At 37.8% G+C, this 17072-nt stretch overlaps 1 protein-coding gene across 1 annotated transcript in view; it reads right to left on the bottom strand.

Annotated features, from left to right (window-relative positions):
- The window catches only part of LOC150083024 (DNA-dependent protein kinase catalytic subunit-like), a 127922-nt gene that overhangs the window by 61901 nt on the left and 48949 nt on the right, over positions 1-17072 (bottom strand). Inside the window, exon 7 of the mRNA XM_090378357.1 lies at positions 15856-15955. Within this exon, the coding sequence (XP_090234483.1) occupies positions 15856-15955 (100 nt within the window). The remainder of the gene's footprint in view (positions 1-15855; positions 15956-17072) is intronic.

Genomic DNA, 17072 nt, shown 5'->3' with positions numbered 1-17072 from the left:
TAGACGTGTACAACTATATCACCTTTTGTGCCCTTAAAAGATGATATTCGCTCTACATCATCAACCTTTGCCCCTGGCAGACATACCCTGGTCCTGTTCCACCTATCTTTTTTACAAAGCATGTTCCCCGTTTCCCTGACAATAGAGTCACCAACAACTACTAGTTCCTTCGGGACCAGAGCATTCTGCCTTAGGGGTTGTCTCTGTGTCACGCGATGCTCAAGTGCAAGCTCTGGCGTTGATGTGGGCAGCTGAGAGCTTGATGGGCCCCTCAATTTAGTTTCTTCGAGGGCATCCACCCTGTCCTTCAAGCTCTCATATAGGCCCACAAGAACGCCGAGTTGTTGCCTGATATCGATACACTCCTTGCATCGCGCACACACAAAGACATCCCCCTCGGCAGTATCATGTCCCGTACCCGATTGCTCTGCAAACATCAAGCAAACAGTGCATTTTATAAGGCTGTGAGTCAGAGGACAACTGCCCCCCTCAGTTCTGTTCTGAGCCACAGCACTTCTATTAGCTTGAGCCTTTTGCTTTGCTGCTCTGGTCTGAGTCATGATTCTATTAATTTATTAATTAATTATGTTATGTTATTAATTATTTTACGTTTGTAAACTAAGTCGTTATATGTATTTATTTAAACGTACAATTTAACTGCTAACGAAGTTCAACTAATGCTATCTAGTACGGTATCACAATGGCGGGAAAGTTACTAACAGTAGCGGTAGTTACGAACACGTGGAAACCCTTACCGATACTTTTACAAGGCCGAGTAAAGAATAAATACACCAAATTAATCAAAAAATCACAAAATAATGTTATACTACTAAATTTAAATCAAAAGTTTTAGAAAAACAATAATTTCAAATCAATAAATAAGAAAGATCCACTTAGCGGCTTTGAACACGACCGTCACTAGTAGCCTCGTCCCCGATCGTCCCCGTCCCCGCAACATAGTCACATACTGAAGAGCAATATCCCAGTTTGTCTGAAACATAAAATAATGAACCAATGTATACTTCTCACCATGACTTATAGAAGTGAATCTTGGGCACTGGCCAAAAGAATGGAAGAGAAGCTGAGAACTAAACATTGGGAATCAGACTGTCAGATAAGAAGAGAAACACATGGATTAGGCAGCAAACTCAAGTAAAGGACATTCTTATCAAAACTAAAGAACTAAAATGGTCTTGGGCAGGACACGTAGCTCGAAGACATGATGACAGATGGACTAAGAAAATAACAGAATGGTACCCAAGGGGAGCTAGAAGAAAACCTGAAAGACAAAGGCAGAGATGGATAGATGAAATTCATGAGTTTGTGGGTAGTAAATGGATGGCCAGTGCTAAAAAAAAAAAAAGGAACTGGAAAGTTGCTGGAGAGGCCTTCATCCTGCAGTGGATTGAAAATGGCTGATGATGATGAATACTTAGTACCATGCTTGGGTTGGAGGTTGAGAAGATGAAAGAAGATATTTGTTGACATTGGACTTGAATTTATGTAGATTGCAATTTTCAGAAAATACGTATGAAGGAAGGTTGTTCCAGAAAACGGCAGTTGAATGAATAAACGAGGAAGATGAAAAGTTGGTTCTGTGAGTTTGAAGTTGGACAGTAAATGGATGTTGGCTGGTGCGGCACGTGTTCGAACTGTTTTGAAAGGTAGAGAGCGGGAATTATAAAAGCCAATTCAGAAGAACAGTGCCCATGGAAATATCTGTAGAAGAGACATGCAGCAGAAACAGTACGTTGTTGTTGTTATTTGGTTTTTAGGAGCATTAGCAACTAAGGCCATATTGCTCCGGGGATATGCGGTCGTCATTTCCTGACCTTTCTGCATCCTCTGTATTTGGTGGTCATGGGCTCAAACCCCAGTCTAATCCCGAAGCATGTGCTACGCACTGCTGCTCCTGCCCACCCAGCTGCGGAGACGCCACAGAAACAGAATGTCTATGAGACAGCAAGTGGAGAGACTCTGTTAGAGATTAATCATTAATTAACCTAACTGCCCTCTTCTGAATGGAATCAAAAAGCCTGAGAGAGGTTTTGGGGGCACTACCACAGATGTGGGAACAATATTCCATGGTAGGGCAGATTTGCGATTTGTACAGAGTGAACAGCTGTATGTAAGAAAAGTAACGCCAAGAGCGAAAGAGAAACCCAAGTTTTTTTAGATGCAGAAGAAGCAATATTTGTAATGTGCTTGGGCCAAGACAGATTAGAAGTCAAGGTAATCCCCAAAAGAGAAACATCATTTTGCCTAGAAATCGGAGAGCCAACAAAGATAAGCATATGAGCAGAAGAATCCTTTTTGCGAGATATAAGACAAGACTGAGTTTTACAAGGATTGAAATCAACTAAGTTGTCTTTGCCATACTGGAGAATTATCTGGAGATCGGCATTTAAGGAATTGGTAGCGGATATTTGAGAAATTGAAGCTGATTGAGCAGGGCAAGGTTCCTCAGAATGGAAAGTGGAATGCAATGTGCTATCATCGGCAAAACTATGAACAGGATTTCCAGTCAATGGAAGAAGGTAATTAATATACAAGAGGAAAAGAGTGGGGGAAAGAACTGAACCTTGGGGGACACGGGCATTAGTGGAGAAGTTAGAAGACAGACAGCTGTTATTTGGTTTTTAGGAGCATTAGCAACTAATGCCATATTGCTCCGGGAATATGCGGTGGTCATTCCCTGACCTTTCCGCATCCTCTGTATTTGGTGGTTATGGGCTCGAACCCCGGTCTAATCAAGAAGCGTGTGCTACACGTTGCTGCTCCTTCACACCTGGCTACGGAGGCATGCCCACAGAGAGCAATCTACCATCACCTCAGTGAGCAATCAGAGAAAAAACTGGATAGCCAATTACTAAAAACAGTTGGCAAATCATAAGATGGAAGCTGGTTTAGAAGACCTTTATGCCAAACACGATCGAAAGCCTTTGAGATGTCAAGATCAACTGCTTGTGTTTCACCAAACTTTTCCAATGAATTAGTCCATAAATGGGTAACATAAGCCAGAATATCACTAGTGGATCAACACTGACAGGAACCGTACTGGCGATCGTTGATCAGACAGAAGGTTTCTAGGTAGTTTAAGAGTTGGCGGTTAATTGATTTCTCCATTACTTTAGAAAGAGTAGAAGTAATTGCAATGGGACGATAATTGGATGGGAGGGATTTGTCACCCTGTTCAGGAACTGGCTGGATATGAGCAAATTTCCAAGCAGAAGGAAAAATACCTTTGGAATAAGAAAGTGAAAAAAAGGCGGCAAACAACAGGAGTAAGTTAGGAAATAATAGGAAAAGAAAGAAAGATTCTTTATATATATACAGGGTGATTCACTACCAGTGCGACAAACTGGCAGGAAGTGTAGGGGGCAAAAAGACGAATCGGAATCACATAGCATTGCAGGGTCCGAAATGCCTTCGTCGTGCGGTAGAGGACATTAAACGGAGGTAACGTGAACAGCGATCCCGCTGGAAGTCGGCATTTGCGAACCGTTTCTGTTGAAGAAACCAAGTAGCAAAAGTCCTCCGGAGCGGATAATCTGCAGGCTCCGATGATTGGACGCGTTGCAGATGGAATGAACTCATTTGGTTTGTTGACAGTATCCTCCATACAGTGGATTGGGAAATACCCAATCGTTGGCCTATCGCTCGAGTACTCGTACTCGGATTGCCTTCTGCAAGACGTAGGACATTCTGCTCATTGTCTGGCGTCCTCGCCGTTCGCTCTCGATTCATGGTACCTCTCGTGAAACAACCAGTCTCACGTAACCTTCTGTGCACACGTGCGAAAATCGAATGATGAGGAGCACGCCTGTGCGGGAAACGTTCCTGGTACAAGCGCAGAGCAGCACACCCGTTACAGTCCGCAGCTCCATACGCGAGGTGCATGTCGGCCAGTTCAACGTTTGAATACTCGTCCATCCTACTGCCTCGGGAACCGGTTCGCAAATGCTGACTTCCAGTGGATCGCTGTTCATGCGACCTCCCGTTCAACGTCCTCTACAGCATGACGAAGGCATTTCGGACCCTGCAATGCTATGTGATTCTGATTTGTCTTTGTGCCCCCTACACTTCCTGCAAGTTTGTCGCACTGGTAGTAAATCACCCTGTATATATAGAGTAAATTGCTATTGAGGTGTTGACTGACGTTATGATACGTGTGTATCTGCACGAGTGTCTTTAAAAATAAAAATTAATATTTTGTTAATAAACAATTTATGCGCTAGTCCACTCATGATTCTATAGAAAAAGTGTTGCCCCCTACATTTCGGGAGGGTTCAAGGTCTCATGGGATTCAAGTGGAGGTAACCTGACCTTTTTTCACCATTAGGGAATATTAATGACCAAGAAAATAAATATGGTCTTAAAAAAATTTATTTTTTATGAATGTATTTCTAAATATGACTGTGATTCTAAAAAAAAAAATAAAAGGTTAGGTTACCCCCTCCAGTTCGGGAGGGGTTCAAGCTCCCATTGAATTCAATTGGAGGTAACCTGACCTTTTTTCATCATTAGGAAAAGCGTTCATTACGGCATGTGCGATTAAGGCAAGTTACAATTAGTACTTTGAGTGCTATACTAATACTAAACCAATGTTATCCTGTGTTGTGTTTGCACACCAATCAGCACATCGTTTGCCAAGCCTACCTGTCAATCAATATATCATTCTCTACTTTGCTCCAGACCGATAACACCTACCATCTGTTTACTGAGCGAGCAGCGCTAGAGTTTCCACTAATTTTCCGTGTAAGTTATCCAACATTTCTCGTCATTCTCGTGTTGGCTTTCTTTACCTTTGCCCTGAATTGTACTTTTAATGAAATGTTTGACAGCCCACCAGTAGATTGAAATGCTTATTAATTTCAGTTCTTCACTTTTCTAATAATAATTGAAAATTTTGCAAAGTTGTGTTTTTTGCCAATAAAAATACTCAGTAGCTTTAATGAAATAAAGTTTATTTATATTTATTATAAATAATGTTTATTAAATAAAGTTAATTAAATAAAATTTAAAGTTGAAATAAAGAAATAATATATACGAGAATCATATGCAGATGTCTAAACTGCAGAATCAAAGACCACAAAATAAATGTACAATACGGAAGAGTTATAAAGTCCAATACAGCCCTCTTTCTACAGACAGCCGAAATTTAAGAAGCCTTCATAAAAATGTTCTGCAATCAACAGAAAACAGGGAGTCGAATTCAACCAGCAATAGTTCCATCTTTTTGATAAGGAAATAGAAAAATAAATAAAAAAATTAAAAAAAACGGGAAAAGTAAATAGGCCACATGTCCGGAGGAATAGCATGCATTCAACACCCCTCCAGACAACCAGAACTAACATGCACATCAACCCTGATGTTCAGAGTATGAGATCGAAGGTCACTACAGGCTTCCAGGAAACAAGAACCCCAGATCCAGGATTGAAAACGTGGCCCAATTCTATTGGCTACTGGAATTAATTCCTCACCTATAAATTAGGTGAGGAATTAAGTCCAATTCCTCACCTAAAACAGCATCTCTTGCCTGCATGCACCAGGTTTATGGGATGCATTGGTAAGAGGAGTCTGTCAGCAAGTAAGAATTTAATCTCCTTGTATATCTGGTTTCTATTGTAACAGTAATTCAAACTTAATACTTTTGAATTGTATATTTCTAATTGTAATATTGGTAACTGAAATTATAATATTGGTAATTGTAATATATTTAAAATTTGTAACCCTTTCTATTTTCTGTTTTGTTTGTTATTTGGTTTTTAGAAGCATTAGCAATTAAGGCCATATTGCTCCGATGTTGGCTGGTGCAGCACGTGTTCGGACTGTTTTGAAAGGGAGAGAGTGGGAATTATAGAAGCCAATTCAGAAGAACAGTGTCAATGGAAATATCTGTAGAATGCAGCAGAAACAGTACGTTGTTGTTGTTATTTGGTTTTTAGGAGCATTAGCAACTAAGGCCATATTGCTCCGGGGATATGCGGTGGTCATTCCCTGACCTTTCCGCATCCTCTGTATTTGGTGGGCAACGGCTCAAACCCCGGTCTAATCAAGAAGCGTGTGCTACGCACTGCTGCTCCTGCCCACCTGGCTATGGATGCACCTCCTATTTTCTGTCTCCCCCCAAACAGCATGTTCCAATGATGGGTATCGGTAAGCTGCCTGAAACAACACCTTAATGTATAGTAATTTAGGCAAATAGCTTAATAAACTATATTATTAATTTCATGTGATATTGTTGTTGTTATTATTTGGTTTTTAGGAGCATTAGCAACTAAGGCCATATTGCTCCGGGGATATGTGGTGGTCATTCCCTCACCTTTCTGCATCCTCCGTATTTGGTGGCTCGCTGGCTCGAACCCCGGTCTAATCAAGAAGCATGTGCTACGCACTGCTGCTCCTGCCCACCTAGCTACAGAGGCGCCTTCACATGATATATGAGTGGTATTAAATATAGTAATAATCTTAATGAAATAAAATTTATTAATTATACTTAAATATTCAGAAAAATGTTAGTAACAAAACAGAAACACAAAGAATATAATCTCTGCCAAACTTATGTTCATAGAACATTAAATACACAAAACTCGAACATTACTCCACCAACAACATATTAAGCCAATAATTAACAAAAAAAAAAGCTTCGAAATGAATATATTACAATGAAAAATATATATTCTATTAATTTTAACAATGCATGTCAGAAATACTATAAACATGAAATAGTAATATGAAATCATTCATATTCTTTTGTTTTCCAAGACTGTTATAACATCCACTACATGAAAATGTTTTCATGTAGTGGATGTTATAACATAAACTTTTCATCTTCCTTGGTTATTCATTCAACTGCTGTTTTCTGGAACAACCTTCCTTCATATGTATTTTCTGAAAATTAGTCTACAGAAGTTTGAGTCTAGTGTCAACAAATTTCTTCTTTCATCTTCTCAACCTCCAACCCATGCATGGTACTAAGTAGTATAGGTTCTAATACCTCTCCTGTTTGGGGTTTTCGTAAAAAAAAAAAAAAAAAAAAAAAAAAAAAAAAAAAAAAATTTAATTTCACTGGCAACGTACAAATTCTGTATTAAAATACAGCCATAGGACTGCTTATAGTAAGAATAATAGTAATAGAGGCATGTGATGCAAGAAAGCAAGTGTAATTATGTAGCATCAGCCAAAAAAAAATAAAAAAATTCACACAACCTATCCCTCCAAAAATTTGTCCAGTTCCTCCTTGAATTTAGTAACGAATGGGCCTGGTGTACTGGAGTGCATGGTTGGATAAAAATATAGATACGTATAATTATAACCCAGTTTAATGTAATAATAAAATATATAACAATAAGTAACAGGCAGTTTTTTTTTTTATTGTTATATATTTCATTATTACATTAAACTGGGTTATAATTATACGTATCTATATTTTTCTCTCCTCCTTGAATTTACTTATGCTATCAACTTCCACAATGACAGATGGAAGTTTGTTCCAGCAATTAACCACCCGCTGGTTAACGGCAAATTTCGCACATCTATTCTACAACTGCCTTTCCTCAATTTGAATTTATGCCCCTTAGGTTTGTAATCTGAACAAGTGGAAGGATCCCATCATAATTCAGCGTGCTCAACCCATTCACAGCCTTATACACCTCAATCAGATCACCTTGTAGGTGCCTAGTCTCCAGCCACTGCAATTTGCAGAACTTAAGCTGCTCTTGGTAAGAGGGACCCCTTTGTTCCCCTCGCCAATCTTGTTGCCCTTCTCTGTACACGCTCAAGCAAATCTACATCCTTCCTAAAATGAGGCCTCCAGACCTGTACGCAGTACTCAAGGTGTAACCTAACCATTCCCTTATACAAAGGGATAATCACCTCCTTTTCCCTGTTATCCATGAATTACCTATATTTATCCATGGATTGTTTACCAGTAAAGTAAGCTTTCAAATATTAGCTTACTAGCATTTTCCTCTCTTTGGATTTCTGTTGTTCATCAACTGATTCTCACTGTCTGTTTCAAGAAATATACTGTTGCAAACTTTGCCCTCATCAGAAACTTTGAATTAAAGTTTGGTTCATAACAATGACCCTGCTCTCTAGACTTGATTATCAGGAGCATTTCCGAAGCACCAGAAAAATCTGAACTCGGGTTTTTTTTTTCCCCTCACATGGCTGAAATTCCTTCACGTTCAGCATTGCTATGAGGAATTGTTAAAATTCCGAGCATGACTTGGGATAATTTATTATATTTCAAGCTTCGTTGTGCACTTATCACTTCCAACTGAAGGCCATCACACATAAATGCTTTCTTCTTTCATAACAGCATCAGGTAGATTCTCACACTGAAACTGATAGAACTGAGGCTGCAAGACATCTACTGCCTCAAGGATTAATTTTGAAATAAACCATTCTTTTCCCAGGTGGATATACAAAGTTAGTCTATTAATTAAGTTCCTTTGACTTAATTCATAAACCTATTACAGAAGGTGACATTTCTGGAAATTTTACCAGAAATATTATGGTATTTTAAGTATAAAGTAGAAGAGAAGCTTAAAAAGAAGACCTACAATGGTAAAATATCCAAACTCCAACACAGATCTCAAGCTTGCCACAGTAAGAGATGTCAATGGGTTTGGGGAGTGAAGCTTCACAAGCCATAATAGTAATTTCTTTGGCCTTCAACTTTCATAGGTAGAACTCAGTCTTTGAGTTTAAGGCATACCTGGCCACCTCCAATTGGCCATCACTTGCTTGTTGACATTCAACCTCAGGCTTTGACAAATGTATAAAATCTTAACAGTACCTCACATTCAAAGAGAGCAGCCTTAGATAAGTCAAGGAGATGTTAACAGGTATGTTGTTTTATGTATAATTAATTTATAAATTTAGATTATTATTTGATTTCATTTATTTATGAAAATTATATTTTTTAATTTTTTTTATTAATTATACGTAAAATTTGTTTGGCACTATTATTTTCTGAACTAAAACTGCGGCATTGTAATATGTAAATTTGCTAAGAATGTAAATTTCAATTTGTCCTATGTTTCATGATCCTTGCCAGATGGCTGGATCTGGCAAGGATCATGAAATATCATTTTCATAATAAGTATAGGAATGAGGTCAAAAACACTTATTACGAAAATGATAATTTTAAAATTATCATTTTCATACCCTTTTATCATGTGGATGGTTTTTGAAATGTATCATCCACATGATAAAAGGGTGGTTCGTTTCAAAATTAATCCAAGGATAACAATATATTGAATTTTTTTTTTTTAATGAAAATCCCAAACATGAAAGACGTTAGAACCTACAGTATTTAGTATCATTCATAGGTTTGAAAGAAGATACTTGTTGACATTAGACTTGAATTTCAGGAAATTCAAGTCTAAATTATAATTTTCAGGAAATACATGTAAAGGAATGCTGTCCCAAAAAATGAAAGTTGAGGGGATAAATGAAGAAGAAGAAAAGTTGATTCTGTAAGAAGCTGGGCAGTAAACAGATGCTGTCCAAACTGGTTTGGAAGGAAAAAGGAGAATTATAGATCAATTCAGATGAACAATGACAATATAAGTATTTATATAAAAGGCATACAGCAGAAACAGAACATCTATGAGACAGAGAGTGGAGAAACTTTCCACTCTCTGTCCACACATTTATATAAAAGGCATACAGAACATCTATGAGACAGAGAGTGGACAAACTTTGAAAGAGATGGATCATTGAATCGAGTCTAGAAGCCTAAGAGAGGTTCTGGATGCACCAACCCCAGACGTTTGAACAATATTCCATGATGAAAAATTTTTGAGGTTTGTACAGACTGAATAATTGTTTAAAAGAAAAGTAATACTGCGAGGAAAAAAGAAACTCCAGCTTTTCAGATGCAAAAAAAGTAATATTTGAATGTGCTTCTGCCAAGAGAGATTGGAAGTCAGGGTAATCCTTAATAGAGATATGTGATCTTGTCTAGAAATCTGAGTGTCATCGAAGATAAGCATAGGAGCAGCAAGGTCCTTTTTGTGTGATACAAGAGAGGGGCAAGTTTAGAAGGGATAAAATTAACTAAATTACCTTTGCTCAATTGGAGAATTACCTGGAGATCAGCATTTAAAAAATTGGTGGTGGATTTTCGAGGTAGGTGTATGTGTGTGGGGGGAAGTGGAAATCAGTTTCCAGAAGGGTGAAAAAAGCATATAACTCTCACATGCGACCAACTAAATCAACCACATTGTGCAAAAAGTCCATAAAAAGACATGGCCATGTCCCCTAAAGGACCAGCTGATCAGAAACAGCAAAGTATAGGTAAAAAAAGTTGTGTAAAATGCCACACTGAAGGGATCATCAGCATTTTTTTTTAAGGATTGTTTGTCTAAATAACAACAAACAAAAAGGGAAAAAAACAGCTCCCACTATGATGCTTTCTACGCCAAACTTTGTTCCTGGGATAGGACACCATGGTACTACCCCAGAATTCTTCATATCTAAACTCAATTGTCAATGTGAATGTTGTGTGGTATTCTTTGTAGTTTCATTATACCTCTTTCCCTTGTTTTTTTTTTCCAGAATCTACAAACAATATAGATTCTGGAGCACACATTGTAAGTATAGCTTCACATAACACTAGTAAATGTCAAATAACATTTGACATTTACTAGTGTTATGTGAAGCATAGGTGTGCAGCTCCCATTCTCCATGTGCTAACCAATAACATCTAATATTTGGAAGGTAAGCATCCATCCGTACAGAACTGACAAAATGATGAAAAGTCAATTCCCATATAACAAAAAATGTTAAAAGATATATGAGGGTTTTAATTCTCTAAGTTTAGAGCATAATGGTTTTCTGGATACTAACATTTGAATGTACTAACTTATATAGAATTTTACATATTGAAATATGGACTAAGGTAAAGAAAGCCAACATGAGAACGACGAGAAGCGTCGATAACTTACGCTGAAAATTAGTTTCCCGACACCAGACTCTAGCGCTGCCCAGTCGGTAAACAAACGGTAGGTGTTATCGGTATGGAGCTGAAATCGAGAAGGATATATTGATTGACAGGTAGGCATGGCAAACGATGAAATGACTGGTAGTGGGCGCGACAGAGGACAAGCTACTGTGTAGTCTTTGGTTGGCATTATAATGTGTATTTATGAGTAAAGAACGGTGTATAATAGTTTTGTAATGAACGGTAAACAGGTAATAGTAGTGATGAATCTTTTAAATTTGTAAGGAAAATAAAACGTTGGTTGATTTTTTGATGAAAACTAAATTAATAAAAGTTTCATTCTGTACATTCTTACGTTCTTCATTATGTTTTTTTCTCATTATTAAAAGCAAATTTTTGGAGTTCACGAGTGTTTTTACTATACTGTTGATTTAGGTTTGGTTATGAAAACAGGAAAAGGTTTCTTTATTTTTCATAACCTAACCTTAAATGGTAGATTTTTTTTTTTTTATGAAAACCCCAAACACGAAAGGTATCAAAACCTATAGTACTTAGTACCGTGCATGGGTTGAAGGAGAAGTATGGGTAGAGGGGGATGCCGGAAACTTGGCTCTAGAGACTAAACATGGGTTTCACCACTTCAAGCCTCCAATAAGCAGAGTGGTGGTATTGCACCAGTTGATGAGAGTCATCTACCACCTGGGATTAGGAAATAATAGAAACAGTTTCTTTATATTTAGTGACCTAACCATAAACATTAGGTTAGGAAATAATATAAGGAAAGATTATATATATAGTGAATAGCTGTTGAGGTGTTGTTTGACGTTATGATATCTGGGTATCCACACGAGTGTCTTTAAAAATAAAAGTACAGTAATAAAAAAATATTTTGTTAATAAACAATTTATGCACTAGTCCACATGATTCTAAAGTAAAAAGGTTAGGTTACCCCTCCATTTCAGGAGGGGTTCAAGCTCCCATGGGATTCAATTGGAGGTAACCTGATCTTTTTTCACCATTAGGGCATATTATTGAACAAGAAAATAAAAATACAGCCATAAAAAATTTATTTTTTTATGAATGTATTTCTAAATATGACTGTGATTCTAAAGAAAAAAGGTTATGTGGTTGTTGTTTTGGTTTTTAGGAGCATTAGCAACTAAGGCCATATTGCTCTGGGGATATGAGTTGGTCATTCCTTTAACTTTCCGCATCCTCCGTTTTTGGTGGTCACGGACTCGAACCCCGGTCTAATCAACACAGTATTAGGTGGGTCGGAAAACTGCTAGCTTGGGGAGGATACAAGAACTAATAGATTAACAGTAGCCACTAGTAGAGGTGAAAGTGATTCTTGCACTGCTTCTATTGGAATGAGCAGCAGCCTGGAAAACAAGATGCAGGGTATTTCAGAGACTGCTGGGAGTCATTGCGGTACAAGTAAACATATGGGTTGTGTTAGAGTAGCTAAGAATAGGAACAGGTGCATGTATACTTGCATGTACACCAATGCTCGGAGTTTGGTAAATAAATTTGATGAAGTTGAGGTATTGCACCAAACATCAAAGGCAGATATTGTTGGAATATCAGAAACGTGGTGTCACACAGATATAAGGAATACAGAACAGGAATTTGGGGAGTACAATGTGTACAGGAAAGATAGCAGGATAGGAAGGGAGGAGAGTTATGCTATTAGTTAAGAAACATAAAATCCAAGGAAGTGAAGCAAGTCGCATCACTGGACACTGCAGTGTCGAGTCAGTTTGGTATGACATAAGCATTGGGAGATCAAAATTGAGAGTAGGAGTGTGTTATAATCCTAATGACTCTTGATGAGTATAATAAGTAACTTTACAGGGAAATAGAGTGGGCCAGTAAATCAGAGAGTCTTATAATGGGAGATTTTTATTTCCCAGATATTGACTGGAATTTGTGGGTTGGTCACTCACACACTAGCAAGGCTTTTGTGAATTTATTGGATGATTGTTTTCTACATCAGCATGTTCGGGAAGCAACTAGAGGGAGTAATACTCTTGATCTGATTATCAGTAGTGATTCTTCATGCATTAAGAATCTGAAAATAAAGGAACCACTAGGTGGCAGTGATCACAGTGTGCTGAAGTGGAATTTACTCAAAGAGGTAACTACCATCAGGGGTAAAGGGAAGGGTTTTTGCTTTCGTAAAGGCGACTACGATGATCTGAGACAGTATTTAAATTCTATACAGTGGGACCAACTGATGATGTTACCAACAGCAAATTCAAAATGGGAAGAATTCAAAGAATTTATCTTGGAAGCCACTAAGCTTTACATACCAACTAAGAAATATTGTTCACAGTTTAGGCCTAAATGGATATCAGATGAACTAATAAGACATATGGCAGAGAAGAAAAATGCATGGGATACATTTAAATCAATGGCTGACATGGAAGCCTATGATAGATATAAGTTGGTCTGTAACCAAGTCACAAAGGAGATTAGGCAGGCAAAGGCAGATTATGAGAAATCCTTGGCAAAGGATGCAAAGGAAAACAACAAAGAGTTCTTTACTATGTAAACTCTAGAAGGAAAGGGATAAATCAGATTGGTCCACTGGATAACAACTGTTGATGATCCTGCTCAAGTGGCTAACAAACTAAATGAGTATTTTGCATCTACATTCACCCATGAGGAGTTATTCAGGGAGGGGAATACCAGAAGTGAGTTAAACTCTGGCAGTGAGCTAGATGATTTTATAATAACTGAGAGGAAAGTGGAGGAGAAATTGTTGAAGATAAACATAAAAAAGTCACTTGGAGTGGATGGGATCTATCCAGTTATATTAAAGCAGGCAGCAAAGGAAGTAAGCAAACCCTTAGCCATAATTATGAAAGCTTTTTGGACTCAGGAGAGGTACCCATGGACTCGAGATGTGCAAATGTGACCCCAATTCACAAAGGAGGATCAAAGGGCGACACAAGTAATTATACACCTGTTAGTTTAACTTCTGTTCCAGGAAAATTAATGGATGCACAGGTTAAAGAAGCACTGCAGGATCATCTAGACAAGACCAGTTATAGCTTGGACACAGCGTGGTTTTGTTAAGGGAATGTCTTGCCTGACCAATTTGATTGGATACTATGATGTGGTAACAAAGAAACTGGATGCAGGGAATAACTTTGATATCATATATTTGGATCTTAGAAAGGCTTTTGATACTGTTGCACATGGAAGACTGCTGAACAAATTGGAGCAGTGTGGCACTGGTGGCAAACTGCTGCTATGGATAAAGGGATGGTTGAGTGGGAGAAGACAGAGAGTGGTAATCAATGGACACTGCTCATCGTGGTATAATGTTATTAGTGGAGTCACTCGGGGTTCAGTGTTGGGTCCACTGTTGTTTTCAGTATTTATAAATGATATTGATGATGGTATATCAAGCTTAATGTCCAAGTGTGCAGATGATACGAAGGTTGGCATGGTTGTTAAGTACACTAATGACAGTACACTGCTGCAATAAGATCTATAAAAGTTGAGCAGATGGGCTTCGAGGTGGCAAATGAAGTTTAACATTGACAAATGTAAATTACTACATATGGGAAGCAGTAACCCCAGAGCAACGTATTAACTCTGTGGTACTACACTGACAGTGGTAGAGAACGAAAAGGACCTGGGGGTAATTGTGCAGGCAGATATGAAGTTGTCTGAGCAGTGCAAACAGTCTGCAAGAGTAGCTCATAGTGTCTTGTCAATGATATACAGAAATTTTTCTAGCAGGGATAAGGAGGTGATTATTCCCTTGTATAAGGCAATGGTCAAGCCACACCTTGAGTACTGTATACAGGTCTAGAGGCCTCATTTTAAGAAGGATGTAGAGCTGTTGGAACGAGTACAGAGAAGGGCAACAAGATTAGTGAATGGAAGAAAGGCTTAAATTTTGCAAATTAGTGTCTGGAGACTAGGCACCTGTGAGGTGATCTGATTGAGGTGTATAAAGCTTTGAATGGTTTGAGCATGTTCAATGCTGATGGGATTCTTCCTCTTGCTCAGAATAATCACCTGAGAGAGCATAAATTCAAATTGAGGAAAGACAGATGTAGGATAGATGTGCGGAAGTTTGCCTTTAGCCAGCGGGTAGTTGGTTGGTGGAACAGATTTCCATCCTTTGTTGTGGAAGTTGATAGCCTAAATAAATTTAAGGGTGAGCTGGACAGGTATTTAGAACGAACAGAGGGGTGAAATGAGAGCGTTTTTTTTTATTTTTTTTTTTGCTGATGCTGCATAAGCTTGCTTTCTTGCATCATATGCCTCTACTAATGCTAATGCTAAAAAAAAAGAAGCATGTATTATGCACTGCTGCTCCTGTCCACCTGGCTACGGAGGTGCCAAAGGTTAGAGGTTACACCCCCCTCCACTTCAGGAGGAGGGTTTCAAGCTCCCATGGGATTCAAGAAGTGGAGGTAACCTGACCTTTTTTTCACCATTATGGAAAGTGTTCATTAGAGCAAGTTACCATTAGTGCTTCTGAGTGCTAGTAAAATGGTACTAACCCGATGTTATCGTGTGTTGTGTTTGCTCACCAATCAGCACATCGTTTGCCACACCTACATGTCAATCAATATATTGTTCTCGACTTTGCTCCAGACCGATAACACCTACTGTCTGTTTACCGAGCGAGCAGCACTAGAGTGTCGTATCAGGAAACTAATTTTCCATGTAAGTTATCCGATGTTTCTCGTCATTCCGTTTTGGCTTTCTTTACCTTCGCCGAAATATCTTCAGCAAGCAAATGCTAGCACTCGGAAAAAACAAAAATGTTTTAAATTTACAAATCGTAAACCTATGTCATGCAAATATCACAGTATATTTTTCAAAATTTGTTTGTTTGTTTTTTACTCTTACAAGAAATGATTTTTAGATACCTTCTTCAAAAGATACTGTAAAACTGTATAGATAACCTGTGAGCCCTTGTAAACATCCAGTTATTATAGATGTCTCGAGCTTTCTGGTCTGACTAGTAACCTGTGAAAGAAAGTAGAAATAGAATGAAAACATATAATATACAAAAGTGTAAAATACTCATGCAATTTTAAATATTTACTATCAAAATAACAACTGTTGGTGAAAATGCAGCAATAATTTTAATCCTTTGCCAAATGCTATTCAACCAGATATACACAATCCTATATTCACTTGGAGATATCGTTGATGAAAGTACTACTATTCATTTAAGTAAATAAAAAAAATATATCTGCAGCCATTATCAACCCAATGCAGGATAGAAGTCTCCTCAACAATTCATGTTGAGGTAAATGGACGATAATCTGCCACGCTGGTCCAGCGCAAGTTGGCAGATCAACCGTATTTAGCAGTCAGGGGCTTGAACCTCGGTCTACTAAAAGAGCATGTGCTAGTGCACTCCCACTCTTGACCACTCAGCCATGGAGGCCTTTATTTAAGTATTACTTTATTATAATTACATGATTTCTTTTGTACCTACAATTTATGATGAACTGTTTTTGTGGTATGGGATTAATTGTCTTGAGGTTTTTCAAAAAGTAGCTAATGATAATTTGTGTTTAAAATGACTGAAATTTTCTGATGATGTGTTTTTGGGGAAGAGGATTCCTGTTAATAATAGCAAAAATTTCAAAAAGGTATGCACTACAGGAAAAATATAAATTGTTCTATAGTACAATCTCATTTTACTAAAAATAAAATACTGAAACGCTCTTATGATGATTTTGAAGAGGGTAACCAGTTCAACATTCTTAAGTGAGAGACATTAATATCACAGATATTTTTTGCTAATGTTGAATTTTAAATCAAAACAAAGTTCTTATTAACATGCTCAATTTCCTTTTTACAGCAGGCTAAAAGTATAATCATATTTTATTCTTCTCCTATTAGAATCATCCCATGCGGCTATTTGCACAGTAGTCAGAAAATAAATTTACAAGGCATATATAAATGTGAAGAAATGGTTTCCTATTAATTTAGAATTATATGAAATATATAAAAGTACTATAAAGAAACTTTCTAGGAGATAGAAATAATGCTGAAACAGCTGGCAGAGCGGTGGCACTTTTTTCACACTAGAATAGAAATAAAGATGCAAAGACAGTCCTTTATTATACTT

This window comes from Mastigoproctus giganteus, chromosome 7 (assembly GCF_048544385.1).
Source record: "Mastigoproctus giganteus isolate SK-2022 chromosome 7, ASM4854438v1, whole genome shotgun sequence".
In the NCBI taxonomy this organism is placed as follows: Eukaryota; Metazoa; Arthropoda; class Arachnida; order Uropygi; family Thelyphonidae; genus Mastigoproctus; species Mastigoproctus giganteus.
Note: the sequence above shows the minus strand (reverse complement) of the source record. Positions and strands in the feature narration are given on the sequence as shown.